Consider the following 15,926-nt stretch of genomic DNA (forward strand, 5'->3'; position numbering starts at 1 on the left):
TAAATTGTTGTATTGTACTCAGGTGACCGTTAAGGCCCTTGGGCCTCTTGTTTTTTTTAGAGAAGAGTTAAGTCTTTGATCATGTTTGTCATCAAAGTTAATAGCTATAGTCTTGTAAGCTCATGTGAAATGAGCTCTTACCTTACATTTTAAGTTTTGTATTTCTTAGACTGGTATATAAAGTTGGGTTAGAGATAAAAACCATTGAATTCAACATGAACAACTGCTCTACTGTGCATGTTTCTAATAAATAAATACATACCACTGTAGGTTTTTCTGTAGATCCAGGGTTTGTGAATTACTTTTGACATTTATATCTGTGGGCATCTTAAATCCCATCGCACCATTTCTTGAATATGAGGTTAGGTATAGAAAATCTGTATTTGAAGAAACTTTGTAATTAATCCGACTGTCTTTCCTTTTCTTCCCAAAATCAATTGTTGTTTTGCATGACGAGCTGTAGAAATTAACATGGATAGCTTTGTCTGCTGCATCAACGTTTTTGATACGAGAATACAAGGTTGACGAGAAAGGGGAAAAACCCGTCTCTTCCACAAACCAATCAGGATCATTATCTAAATAATGAAAAGTTCAATTTTATTTTTAATGCATTACAAATTATTTCAATGTCAGACTGCGACACTACTAGATAGATTACTGAGAATTCAGAAGAATCCCAAAATTTTGAAGCAATTATTAAATCCATATTGTAACGCAGACGTATACCAAACATTGAAATATCTAACTCTCCACTACAGGACTTTAGGTTTGTCACTCGTCAGCTTTTGAAAAAAAAGTTGGTCAGAACCTCTAATGTCAAAATTATCAATTACAATTCAATTTTTATAATAAATATTTGAATTTTAAAAATAGCAAATTATGCAATATTCAATTTTAAAAGTGCTTAAAAAACCCCGTTAAGAAACAAAATTTACCGGGGACTATTTCTTGTAGTGGAAGGATATTTAGAGAATATTTATCAAATCTACACATTTCTTTAATCAAAATATTTTGAAATATAAGCCCTCTATGTTTTAGCTCAGAGATTTTTTTTTTCGTTATTATATGCTAGTTATATTTATAAATAGGTCTCAACTTATATTTTTAGAACAAATTTTATACATTCACTCAACGTACTTGGTCAAAAATGAAGATACATGTATACTGAAGAAGTCAAGGTAAATTTACTTTGTTTTCGCCTGTAAATCACATATTCTGACCAATAACTATAAATTTCCATCACTGGTCTCAGCTTTTTCTTACGTTATTTTAAATTACACATTACTTTTACATGATCGGCGATAAAGTCATAAAAAGCTCGATACAAGAAAATTTTCTATTGCCTGTTCAGATTATCCCAAATATGATACTTATAAGTGCAAAAAGGTCACACGAAAATTTACGTGCATTAAATTTCAGGATTTTTTTTTTCTAAATATTATTCAAACCAGACCTGGAGTAATGGTAATACATTGTAATCATTACATTTTTTCAATAATAATGGGATGTAATGTTTAATGGATCCATCTTTCAATTACAAGTAACTGTAATTTAATGCATTACTTTAAAAAAAATGTCAATTGCATTTTGTATTAGTCACTAAGACAGTCTAAAATGTAAAATATTATTCTATATTATACAGTATCTTATCATTTTAAAAAAAAAAAAAAGAGTTTATTCAATAGTTATCTATCTATCTATCTATCTATCTATCTATCTATCTATCTATCTATCTATCTATATATATATATATATATATATATATATATATATATATATATATATATATATATATATATATATATATATATATATATATATATATATATATGACAATGTATAAAGCACTACAAATTACGTCCTAACTAACACAGAAATAATGGCCTTCATTGCACCTTATATATCTACCTTAAAATACACTTTTCTTGACATATTTTTTTCTAGTAAGCTGCATTCATTTACACAAGAAGTTTGAAAAAGACAATATTATTCAGTTTTTCTTGACCAGAACAATATTCATATTTCATTTCAACTTCAATAGACAAAATAAAAATTAAGAAAACCATGAAATGTTTCTGAAATATCATAGTCATTGACAATTTTTTCAGATCGAATTTGTTTGTTAGGCTCATTATTATACCACTACGCTTGAAAAGTGGGAGGGTACATAGTGATCGGGATGTCCGTCCGTCCGTCCGTCTGTCCGTCCGTCTGTCCGTCCGTCCATCTGTTACGCTTTGGGGTACCCATCTCTTATCCACAACTCCTCTTATACCACTGAATGAAATTTTATGAACCTTTCACAGAATATTTGTTACATAGTGCCATTGTGCACCTCCTATTTTACGTTTGATCGGACACATATTTCGGATTTCCCATAGCAAAAGATGGACACTGCCATTCTTTCTATAATATTGAAGGGTACCCATCTCTTATCCGCAACTCCTCCTATACCACTGAATAAAACTTAATGATACTTTCACAGATTCTTTATTACATAATGCCATTGTGCACCTCCTATTTTACTTTTTGATCTGACACTTATTTCGGGTTTCCGAGAGCAAAACATGGACTTTGCCATTATAATCATATGGGAGGCGGGGGGTATCATTAAGTGAGCTCAGTGCTCACAGTACCTCTAGTTATAACTGTATTTTAGAAGAACTTGATTGTAATTCTTTGTCTGGAAATCCAACATATACTTACAGTTCACTTTCTAAAGATAAAACTCTTCAAAATCACCTTTCAGTGTTTAAAACTTTTCTCATCACAGTCAACAAAATGATGATCTGCCCTAACTATACTGGATTCCTAAACTTCATTAAAATCCTTACAAACAAAGATACATTACTGGGCGCAGCAAATGTTCTATTGAACACCTATCTTTACTCCTTCAAAAAATATCAACTGCTGCAAAAGGAGAAATTTCAGACGCACTATAGTAGCTATATTGACTTCGTTTACAAATTTAACTGAAAAAAAATTTAACAACCCTGACAAATAGGTTGATGTTACAGGGATTTCAACAACCTCGTTTAAAGTCAGCATTTCGTAAATTCTATGGTCGTTATAATGTCTTTGTTAACAAATTTAGTCTATCATTGGGTTGATTTTTGCTGATATGTTTCATACCATGAATCGTTGGGCCTTTATTTTTGTACTAAATGTGACTACTGAATTTTTAACCTACCTGATGAATACATAGGGCTCACGGCGGAGGTGACCGATCGGCAGAGAATGCTTACTCCTCCTCGGCACCGGGGTCCACCTCTGGAATTTCTGGAAGTGTTTTCTGCCCTGTTCACAGATCTGTATCGTTTCTATATTTTTTTTAGATCGGTCACTGTTCATTAGCTTCACCTTTTTCATTAGATGTGACACAAGTTTATTATACCCCGCATGAAAAGCGGGTGGTGTATAGTGATAGGGGTATCCGTCCGTTACGCTTTGAGGTACACATCTCTTATCCGCAACTCCTCTTTTACCACTGAATAAAATTTAATGATACTTTCGCGGAATCTTTGTTACAGAGAGCCATTATGCAACTCCTATTTTACTTTTTGATCGGACACATATTTCGGTTTTCCAAGAGCAAAACATAGAAAACTGCCATTTTTCTATAGTATTGAGGGGTATCCATTCTCTTATCCGCAACTCCTCCTATACCACTGAATAAAATTTAGTGATACTTTCATAGAATCTTTATTACATAAAGTCATTGTGCACCTCCTATTTTACTTTTTGATCGGACACATATTTTGGGTCTCCCATAGCAAAACATGGGCTTTGCCATAATAAACATATGAGAGACGGGGGTACTATTTTGTGAGCTCAGTGCTCACAGTACCTCTAGTTCTGCATCGTCATCAAAATCAGAACTAAGCCTTCACAATAATTTGATAGGTAACTGCAATTTATCGAATATCATTAAAGAAATACAGGAGAGGCAGGTAATGGCATGTTGTTTAACTGTAACATAAACAATAACCCCCTTAATTTCAATTCTGTGCTCCTTTATTGGCCAACTTATCAAGGTCAGGGGTTTTTCTAAATTTAGAAATTGGGTTTTTCTTAATATAGAAACTGTGTTCAACTTCACACATTTTTTTTTTTTTGAGTAACCGATTACAGATTTTCCAAACAATTACCATTGTACTGACCCCGTAAACAGTTAACAAATTATATATTATCTGTCAGAAAGTACTGTACATTGTATTTCTGCTAGAAAAGATGTTTTAAACTTACAGAGAATTGGAACTCCATCGACAAACCACATGGATGGAACAAATCCTTTTTCTTTGTTGGTGTAAGTCACAGAACATTTTGCTCCATAGTCATCCAGGGAAATGGTTTGAGGGAAAATACCGTAATATCCCTCTTTTGATGCACCCGACAAAGATTCCTAAAATAATTCGAAAAACAACTCAAATATTTTCCAAAATTATTGATTTATTTATACTGAAAATTTCTACAGGGAATTGAGGTACAGAAAATTATGCGACTGATTATTTCAATAGAAGAAAATTGCCAAAAAGGACTTTTTAATTTTCTTATTTTAAAAAAAAAGCATTAAAAAGTTTGAATTGATTGATTTTTGATAACATTGAAAAACAAGTTTAACTCAATTATATTTATTTTTTTTTAATATATTAGGAGTTAATGTTATTTATTAAATCGGTTTATCTGAGAGTCAAAGACAGCATGTTTGTATGGTATTAATTATCCCCCTTGATCATGTTACGTGATTTAGACATCACGCAGCAGCCGACGGATGGTAGTCTGAAACACAAAGCCAATCGTGAGGAAATTGCTGATATTCTTAGGTTTGTGTAATCTTCTCTGTTAACTTTGTTGCTAAATTATTGTACATAAAACATTGTACCAAGTAGGATATGTATGTCAAAGTTTTCAGGCAGCATAGTTTAAGATTATACCAGATTGTGGGGACGCTTTCACCCGAGTGTAATAGATAGTTTTCAGTAGGCCCAAATTAGCAAGAGTTATTTCCCGTTGGCCGCCATATTTCCTGGTTGACCACCAAGATGGGGGCCAAGGGAAATAACTCGGAGAAAAAAATACGTTATATGAAAACTATCTATAGCCATGTTCGCCAAGCTTTGTTATAATCTCATGTCACTTGTAAATCAAAGCTATATTTCATATAAATTTATCAAATAATCATGTTCCGCCTCTAGTTTATACGCTAGGTACCGTGGACACATAGACTGGTTCTACTAAAATTGTGTTTGCAGCCCCCCCCCCTTCTTCCCCATTTTAATAATAATATATTTTTAAAAAATAGAGACAATATTAAAATAAATTTCAAAGGAAATAAGAATAGTTGCATAGCTTTGAAGGAGTGGGGGGGGGGGGAGAGAGATATCTAGACATTTCTTAATTTTTCTAACCATTCTGCTCCGGGGTCTTCATACGCTCGGGCGTGATGACGTCACGCGTCAACATTGTATATTTGAACTGTTTTAAGGTATGTCACTCGTGAAATTAGTTATATCAAGGATTTTTTAAGAAGTATATTTTAGATAAGTACTCATATAGTATGACTCAAAATCGCAAAGAAAATGGGGGGTCAGTGTACATCTTACTGAGCTACGGTACGATTAAGTTGACCTTTTTGCACTTAAATTGTAACTTTTTTGTTATTCACTTTAATCTTTATCATATTTTATCAGATGTAATTATAGCAAGAAATATAACCTTATTTTACCTAAAATAGTTTGAATAATATTTATCATTGAACAAATCATGCAAATTTTAAAATGCGCATATATTGTGTGACCTTTTTGCACTAAAAAGTCTCATATTTGGGGTATAAAAAAATCTAAATAGGCAATAAAATATTTTCTTGTATCAAACTTTTTATGACTTATGTGCTGATCGGTAGGAAGCATCGTGTTGTTTAAAATAGTGAAAGAAAAAATTGGGGTCAGTGATGTAAATTTTGAGATATTGGTCAAAATGTGCGATTTTCAGGCAAAAAACGGTGTAAATTTTATCTTGACTTCTTTAATACATCTTCATTTCTTGGCAAAGTCTGTTGAGTGAACGTGTAAAATTTGTTCTAAAATAATACATTGAGACCTATACTTAATATTCCTAGCATGTCATAATGGAAAATATTCTCTAAATAAAAATATGTGGGACTAAAGTTCCAAGATATTTAATCAAACAAATGTGTAAATTTGAAGAATTTTCTTCTAAATATCCTTCCACCACAAGAAATAGTCCCTCATAAATCTTGCTTCTTTATGAATTTGTGAGCAGTTTTTTAATTGAATCTTGAATAATTTGCATTGTTTAATTTAAATATGTTATAAAAATTTAATTGTAATAGATAGTTTTTGTGATAAAGGTTCTGACTGAACTTTTCTAAAAAGCTGACGAGTGACATACCTTTACAGCATTGCAGTTAATAGTAGTTTCAGCAGACCACCTTGTGAAGACAGAGGGCATATGCAGATACTTTGGTGGGGTGACAGTCAGAAAAGAAAGGTAGACTTAGGTAGCGGGGTACATATTGACAAGTATAATTACACATGTACATACTTGTATTTACAGATAAGTATAATCAGCTGATAATTGTGCTTAAGGAGAGTGAAGTCTGTAACAGACAAACTCTGCAAAAAAAAAAAAAAAAAAAAGATTCTTCAGAATACAGATATTGTTGAAAAGTGCAAATGCACAAGTTTACATAATTTTCAGAATACAGATATTGTTGGTAAGTGCAAATGCGCAAGTTACAATTAAAGTGATTATAGATGTAATTTACGAGTTCATCAGATTTGCATGATTTAATTTAAGCATGCCACGGGGAAGGGGAGTGAAAAGGCGACCTGCAGCTGCCAACCCAGTGCACTCTAGGCAGAAGGCAAGCAGAGCCATGGATTCAAGGGAGGAGTCGCAGAGCCAGGAGGGAAACCGGCTGGTAGGAAATACTAACACAGTCAACCTGCAGTTATCAGACGACCAGTTGAATGCCCTGGCAGAAAAGATAGCTACCGCACAGGCCATACCGACAATCACTGGTAGTAGCGACCCTCAAACACTTGGTAATTTCAATGAGTCTGCACAAGATGCATCATTATTTCAAACTTCCAGTGTTAATCATGAACTTAATTATCATGTCTGAAACACTATCAAATCAAAGATTATCAACTCAGAATATATTGATCTAGCTTTGTTGTTACCCAGTAATTTGAATGTAGATGATGATAGTAGGGAACTTTCACTATCTGGTGGTTTGTTGATTGTAAAACCTAAAATGGCCAGACGAAAAATCACAACTATCAGTGAGTGGACAAATGCATTTATTATTTATGCTAGCATTTTTTTCAACAGCACAGCCCGAAAGCATATCCGGAATTTTCAAATACATGTACAATGTACTTTTGGGAGCCAGTAGGTTGCCAGTGACTAGTTTAGGGTGGAAAGCTTACGATATCCAGTTTAGGTTAAAGAAAGTAAATAATCCTTTCATTTCATGGTGCAGTATAGATCAGAAACTCTGGTTGCTCTATATGTTTCCGTCTACTACTGGGCCCAGTAATAATTACAGTAAGGTTTCAACAGGCTCGCTGAAATGTTATGATTACAATTTTAATGGGGTCTGTGTTAGGAAGTCGTGTCATTATAATCATAGATGTTTAAAGTGTTCAGGTTTTCATCCTTCAGTGAAGTGTAGAGTTAACGTGGGTAGTTCGGCTTTTTCCACTTTTAGGAACCCTGCAGTCTAAGCTGGTAGTGGTCAAGCATACTCAAGACCACGAGCATCAGGGCCTAGATTCAGTACCCCAAGAGGAGGAGGTGGAACAATTAGAGCTACTGTCCCTCGCTCACACTCCAATTAAAATAGAATGCCTTAGACCTTATTTGAATGATTACCCTTTAAGAGACGATGCAGAAGAATTATTATTGGGTTTTCTTGAGGGTTCTTTTTTGATCCGTTACAGTGTAAGTAGTTGCCCTGATTTGTCTTGAAATAAGTAAATTGAAATGACTCAATGGAATGTCTTGGATATAGTATCAACAACGTGATTATGATTGATTGATTGATTAATGTTTTACGCCGAATCGGCACTATTTCAGCCATATATCGGCGAACAACGTGATTATGAGACACAGTTTTTTTTATTGAAATATATTCACTCAGTACACCTTTCAAAATGCTGTGCGAGGTACATTAATTGGCCACTGTTGCTTTTTATCGTACTAAGCTGGCGACAGTGGCACATACAACTATAAATGTAAAAAAAAAAGTCGACCAACAGGTCGCTATGTTATTAAAAACTGCATGAAATAAAAGTAAAATGTGAAATGTTTTGCTATAACAAGCTGGGCATACCCGCCGTATAAATAAAGACATCTACGTTGTATCTTTATTTAGAGATAACTCTTCATGCGTCGTAGCTATTTAAGGAGGGATTCTTATCTGGCTTCTGACTAGATAAAATATTCAAAGTATATTTGCTATATGTTTTATATATTTAGATGTAAGAGATTTAAAAGGTCATATTTTTCTTTCCTCATCACAATTGTACAACTTTAAATAGAAATGGTAAACTGAGTTTGAAATCTAGCAGGGACTATATTTTTGGCGGAATGGCGGCGTATGAAAATATCTTCTTTTCTGCCTCTCAAAATAATGATAGAACAATGAATTTAGTTATGATTTTTACACAATCAGGGACTTGGAGAAAATTTTTAAATATAAGTTAAATTAATAATGAGGGACTAAAGTTTTAAAATATATCAAATAAATATGATTTTCCAAACAAACTACAAGTATGTTAGTTTTTAAAAGCTTCCAATCTAAGTTCAGATTTGAGCCAAAAATCCGTAAAAAGGGTTTTTCTCTCTTAGTAAACTGTCAAAACTTTTTGTTTTTATATCATTTTGTATCTTTTTGTAGAGTTTCATATACTTCATTTGATAAGGCCATTGACATGATTAATTCCCTTGGGAAAGGTGCCCTCCTGGGCAAGCTTGATGTTAAAGGTGCATTTCGTTTAATGCCGCTACACCCATCACAGTTTGAATTGTTAGGTTTCAAGCTTTGTGATAAGTATTATTTTGACAAATGCCCCCCGATGGGTTGTGCTAGTGCATGTTATCTATTTGAAAAATTTCATCATTTTTGGAGTGGGTCTTAGTGTCAAAGTCTGGGTTGCAAAATGTTGTGCACTATTTAGATGATTTTTTATTAGCTGGGGAAAAGGGTACCCTAGATTGCAAGTTGCTTATGGAGTTATTTCAGGATATTTGTAAGGAAGTTGGGGTGCCTTTAGCAGATGAGAAAACAGTAAGGCCTACAACTGTTATCGAGTTCTTAGGTTTGGTGATTGATACTAATAATCAACAAATCGGATCCCAAAGGATAAGTTGGAAAGGCTTTCAGTTGCATTGTTGGAAATTTTAGGCAAAAAACGGTAACTCTAAAATGTTTGCAGTCTGTTACAGGGTTACTTAATTTTTGTTCAAGAGCAATCCCTTCAGCTAGGGCATTTAACAGGCGGTTTTTCGATGCAATGGCAGGACTCACATCTGGTAGACATCACATTAAGGTTAGCAGAGAGTTGAAGGAAGATATCAGAATTTGGTTAAACTTCTTAGAGAATTTTAATGGTTATTGTTACTTTCAGGAGATAGATTGGTACACTATGGTAGATTTGCATTTGAACACTGACAGTGCTTGGGGTGCAGAATTAGGTTGTGGTGCAGTGTTAGGAGCTCATTGGGCTTATTTAAAGTGGCCGGCAAGTTGGGCAGACACCTCAGTCATGGGTGATCTTACTTTTTTAGAGTTGGTACCTATTTGCATGGCAGTTTATATCTGGGGGATATTTTAACAAACAAGAGAATTATTTTCTTTACTGATAACAAGGGCCTGGTATTTGTATTGAACAAAAAGTCTTCAAAATCAAAAAGAGTCATGGTGTTACTGAGGTCACTGGTTTTGAGCAATATCTTAAATAACATATTCTTTAAGGCGCAGCATATTTATGGTAAAGAAAATTCTGTAGCAGATGCTTTTTCTCGACAGCAGTTCACTCGGTTCCGGCGGGAGCATCCACAAGCAGACGAGGCCCCGAGTCCTATTCCAGATGTTTTTCGACAAATGCTATTGAATGTGAATCTACAAGATTGTTACCTTCATCCTTAGCCTTGAATACGCGCAAGGTTTATGAGTCAGGCTTGAGGGAACTTAAACTTTTTTGCAATATTTATAAAATAGGGTCATCTTGGCCTCCAGGGATAGCTGTTTAGTTAAGTTCATTTCATACCTGTCATTAAAAGGGTGTGCTTAAAAGACTGTTAAGACATATCTAGCAGGTATATCTTTTCACTGCAAGATTTTGGGCATGGAAGATACCACAAAATCCTTTATAGTTAACAAGCTTTTAGAAGGGTTGGGTAGAACTAGCGCAACTCTGGATTTTAGAAAGCCAGTAACAATAGGTGTCTTAGATAAGCTTACTGGTGTGCTCATCCAGATTTGAAAAAAAAATTATTCACTGCAATTTTTGTAACAGCTTTCTTTGTTTTTTTTTTTAGAGTCAATGAGTTAGTTGTTAACAGTCATTCAGATATCGGTCATGCATTAAGCTCTGCAGATGTTTGTATAACGGGTAAGGGAATAGAGGTTTTGTTGAAGCATTCAAAAACTGATCAGAAGGGTAAGGGAACTTAAATGATGTTGCCTAGGGTTAAAGAAGGGCTTTGCCCAGTTAAAGCGGTCTCTCACTACATGAGAATAAGACCACAATGTAAAGGATCATTTTTGTGCATGCTGATGGTGTGCCGGTGACTAGGTATCAGTTTAATGCGGGTTTAAAAATGGGACTTAAGGCTGCAAAAGTAGATGTGAGTAGTTTCAAAGCGCATTCCTTTAGGATTGGAGCAGCAACAACAGCATGTCTAGTTGGTCTTTCAGAGGATGAAATCAAGGGGTTAGGTCGTTGGAAATCAGCATTAGTTATATCTTATATTAGAGTACTTACTTCAAAACTGGCCAGTAGTTCATAGGGCTGATGCAACCAGAAGTGTAGGGCTGAGTGTAAAGTCTTCTCTTTGGATTGTTTGTAGTTAATGTATATATGTTTAGATAATAATACTCTTACACTAGATAAGTGTAAATATGTTAAGACAATACTCTAACAATATACATTTGTAGATGATGTACATGTAGGTACTGGTTCGATTTGGATAGTAGGATCATCTATCATTAAAAGAGCATTTATTGAGGCAAGATCTAGTGAAGAGTGTGCAAATTTAGGGTTAGGGAAGATAAATGTAAGTGTTTGGAGGCAAGGACAAGGAGGTATGCGTTAGCATCAATTGCTGGGGAAATTGAAACTCTTATAAAGATTGGAGGATCCTCCTAATTATTTAATTATTCATTGCGGTGGTAATGATATAGGATGTAGATCTTCAATAGAGTTGCGGCATCATATGGTAGGGACAATAAGAAAAATTCAGGACGTGTTTCCTACAACTGTTATTATTTGGTCACAAATTTTGCCCAGATTAGTATGGCAGGATGAAAAAAAGCATGAGGCTTTAGAGCTTATTAGGCGTCGGGTGAACAATAAGATTGGTACTTTGGTGAAATCTATTAACGGGCATTACATCAGATATCCTGAGATATCGGATGGTGACTCGTCACTCTTCTTACCTGATGGTATCCACCTTAAAAAATGGGCAATCAAATTTTTCTACATCGTATTCAGCAAGCTATTTACTACTTTGTTACAATTAAAGGCTTTGTTCATCCACCGGTTGGAGAATGGGGTCCATGGCTGCTTCCGTCAGAGTATGTAATTTGAGCAAATTTTGTTTATTAATGTGCAATTGTATTGGTTAATAAATTAAGTTGTCATTTGGATCTGAAATATCAATTCTAATGTGTAGTTTGGCACAAGTTGAGCATATCTTGTTTGGTTGCAGACAGTTTCCTCTGCTATAGCTTATTATATAAATATGTTTATTTACAGATTATAGGTTCTGTTAAGTTACTGAAGTATTTTGCAGACATCTGATTCTGCCATATGTTGTGGCACAATTTATGCAAATTTAATTTGTTGCAGGTATTTGTTCTGCATTTAATATGTGCTGTCTCAGCAATTTGTGACACAGTTTGTGTAGCTAGGTTAGTTATCGGGTTTAAGCTCGAAGCTAAGTTTTAGCCAGGTGCCCCATTACTGAAATTTGAATAGTTGCAACTTTAACCTGGTATCGCAAACATGGGGTTGATGCAATTGCAAATTTTCGTTTTCCTTTTAAACTACCACTAATGGAAGAGTAGCATTTGGGCGTCACTGGTGGCGGTGGCTATATTTGCATATAGCCAGGTGGCGCAGTTTTTCAGTCGCACCAGTATCGCCAGACGAACTGTGGTATCATTTTATGAGTGAACATAATCAGTTTGCAGAAACTTTCAGCTTATGAATCATTAACATTTTGTCATCATCTGTATGGTTACCAGTTGAACATCTGTTCCTAGGGTTCAGCTCTTAACAGTTCATTAACTAATACGGCCATGGCCGATTCTGCCAACGAGCAAGTAAAATCATATTACATGTATTTGTGTATTTGTTAAAGTTGTTTTGCCTGTATTAAATTTTATAAAGTGAAATTTGGTGTTTTGCTTCTCTGATAAACTAATGATAATGTACTCCAAAAGCAACCAAATTATTTCTTCACTTTTACCAGTGGAGCTTTATTTCATTAAAACTAGATTGCCATATATATGGGTGAATTAAAAAATAATGACCAACATATTGAAATTTTATGACAAAATTCAACTAACCATAACATATTTTTCATTTATATCACCAAAATATACATGCATTCTATTTAAAATTCCAAAAGTGGCTATAGAATAGACAATTGCATAAAAAAGTTTCAGAATTTTTATAAGTAAAATTTATTTGAAAAAAGAAAATATCATTATTTCCTAAAAGACTTTCTAAAATACATAATGAAAAGAAATTATAGTATTTTTTATGCTTTAAAATGGTGTCAAAGATATGGATGATTAGATCTAAACCTTGACTGAGTTTTTTTTTTCTCTTGTATATGTGAAAGAAATTGGCTTTTTATTTTACATTATTTTTCAATTCTGGTTTGAAATGTTTTAATATGAGAGAAATATAAAGCAATAAATTTCCCAAAAATGACTTTTTTGTCCATTTAAGACAATTCTTTAAATCTTAGCCAAAAAAGAATTTTGATACGCAAGTTTTCTTGCAAATATACTAGATTTTGAAGTGACCCTGTTTACATTATTGTTTTGCACTCCTGACATCTGATATGTATTTTATTTAACATTGGTTTAAAATTATAACACACAGTAACTCATTCAAAGTTTGTAAATCAGTTCGTCGTTTTGATATTTTGTATCATTTACGGCAAGTTTTTCATATTTTCAAGACTTCAAAACATGATTATTTGCAATGTGTAATGTATACATTGTATTTAAAAATATATGTAAAGTGATGAAAACTATTCTCTGAATTGACTGTAAAATGTTAAAACAAAATATCTGTAATTTGTTTATAGACATAATGATTTGAATATCAAATAGTATCAAACATTTTCTGCAATTTATTTTTTTTTTAGAAAAGATAGATGAAGTTCATTAATAAATATAAAACAGCTTTGTTGCACTCCTGACTACAGTAAAATTTAAGATTAAAATTATAAATTGATTGATTGATTGTATATTGTTCGAGAATTTTTCACTCTTATAGAGACGTCACCATATACTTGTGAAGGGATATAAATTTTTTGACCTTTACTTGGCACTTGAGGCCATTGAGCAGTGAGGGTTCTTTATCGTACCAGCGTCTACCGTGACATCCAGAGGACCAGCAAGTATCACCTCAATGTGCCGAGCGCCTGGCGAAGGAACAGTTGCTACCTATTTTTTATCGACTTAGGTCAGTCGCGGCAGTGATTCGAACAGACGACCTTCCGATCACGGAGCGAGCGCTCTACCGATTGAGCTACCGCGGCGGCTTAAAGCATAGAAGACAAAAATTCATACAGTGTTGGCATCATCAAATGTTAACGAAATTGTGCAATTTTCGTAGTCAAATACTTCATAATAAAAACACATGGAAGTATTTAAACTTGGCTTTATATTTTGAATTATTCCCTATTTATGTCAAAAAAACTATTTTTGTTTTTTATTTAAAAAATAAAATATATTTCATAGTATATTTTCCGGTACAGGACAAATACTGTAAGCAATTGAGGTCAAACAGAAACATTCTACTCACTAATTTTTTCGTTATATTTGTTCATATTTGATCAACAATGATTATCACATTTTTACTGCACTCCTGACCAAGAGTCTTTTAAATAGAATTGTGAAGCATAAATTACATCAGAACTTGTTCTGTTGTTTCAGTGAAGTTGACAAATATAATTGTGAAGCATAAATTACATCAGAACTTGTTCTGTTGTTTCAGTGAAGTTGAGGTGGAATTACTTGACTTTTATATTAGTTCTTCGGTGTGTTTATTTTTTACCTAGAAACAAATATTTCGATAAAAACACATCGTAAATCTTTTTTAAAAAATTGTTTCACTCCTAATCATAGAAATATAGATTTGAAACACAGACAGACCATGCAATTGAAAGATTTATTTGGTAAAAATGTTTTTCTGTCTTTATTTTCCAAAATAGAAATCAGAAAATCATATACTGATGATGAAAGTTTTTCCATACTCGGGAGCAAAACATCAAATGTTGCACTCCCGTCATAATTGGGTATGCACAGATACTTGACTCTCATTAATGCTGCTTGTGATTTATATAACATTTAAAAGTTTTAAATGGTATATCAGATATTGTCTTACACTTTGGAAATTCTTTTCTGACTTAATTGTCTTACAGATTTTTAAAATCGATGTTTTTCTTGGCAACACTACATTTTTTCTGTTGCACTCTTGACATGGCATAACCTTTTTTTCAACATAAGCCATGACCACAACTTGGTCAAACAAAAGTTGCTAAAGTCTACATTTAAAACTCGGTACTTTGAATATTATCAGGAAAGTCTTTATTTTAAACATAGACCAGTAATATTTTTTCACAGATCTTCAAAACATAATGAATTTTCATAAGTCACATAAAGGTGATGCACTCCTAACATTTTTAGCGTCATTCTCGGGCAAAACTTTTCTGTGACTTGGGATATCAGTGCGATATTTAGCAGGTATATTTAGACACTATCTAAAGACATATGCTAAGGCATAGATTTTATATATATATATATATATATATATATATATATATATATATATATATATATATATATATATATATATATATATATATATATATATATGATGATGACTTTTTTTTTTGCTTGTCAAGGAATTTTTGGTAGTTGATAGTGCCCCCCGACTGAAAATATATGGTTGTGCCCCCCCCCCCCAACTGAAATTGCTTCCTACGGGCCTGCATTACTATTCCATTTTAGCTTGACGTACTTTACATTGCCTATTCCTAATAAATCAATATAAACAGATATTTAAATATAAAACTTAAATCGAAATCAAAAATAGTGTGAAGCATTTAAAAAAAATCGCTTTTTCCTTGTTAAAAAACATATTCATACCTTAAATAATAAGAATACTGTGATGCACAGAGAAAGCTTTTCCATATTTCTTTGAATGAACAAACAAAATGAATATTCTAACTTTTGCCTTTACAATTTCTTTTATAAACCAGAGCAGCATTAAAAAAAAAAATCGACCGGCTCAATTTATTTCCTCCCGCGCTGATATACAATTATATTTCATTGTTAAAATGCCATTTAGCAAATTTTTCGAAATCAAATGCTTGTTATACAAAATTCAGAAAATGTCATCTAAAGGTTGCAGGGAAAATAATAGAAAGGG

At 33.2% G+C, this 15,926-nt stretch overlaps 1 protein-coding gene across 1 annotated transcript in view; it reads right to left on the bottom strand.

Moving 5' to 3' along the window:
- Positions 1 to 15,708, bottom strand: part of LOC133179085 (leucine-rich repeat-containing protein 74B-like) — a 33,944-nt gene extending 18,236 nt beyond the window's left edge. Inside the window, exons 1-2 of the mRNA XM_061313815.1 lie at positions 15,644 to 15,708; positions 4,246 to 4,402 (exon numbers count right to left, since the gene is read on the bottom strand). Of these exons, the coding sequence (XP_061169799.1) occupies positions 4,246 to 4,402; positions 15,644 to 15,688 (202 nt within the window). The 5' untranslated portion in view covers positions 15,689 to 15,708. The remainder of the gene's footprint in view (positions 1 to 4,245; positions 4,403 to 15,643) is intronic.
- Positions 15,709 to 15,926: the final 218 nt, after the last annotated feature.

Source organism: Saccostrea echinata, unplaced genomic scaffold (genome assembly GCF_033153115.1).
Source record: "Saccostrea echinata isolate AGI-Se365-2 ecotype Australia unplaced genomic scaffold, CSIRO_AGI_Sech_v1 ptg000004l, whole genome shotgun sequence".
NCBI classification, from domain to species: Eukaryota; Metazoa; Mollusca; class Bivalvia; order Ostreida; family Ostreidae; genus Saccostrea; species Saccostrea echinata.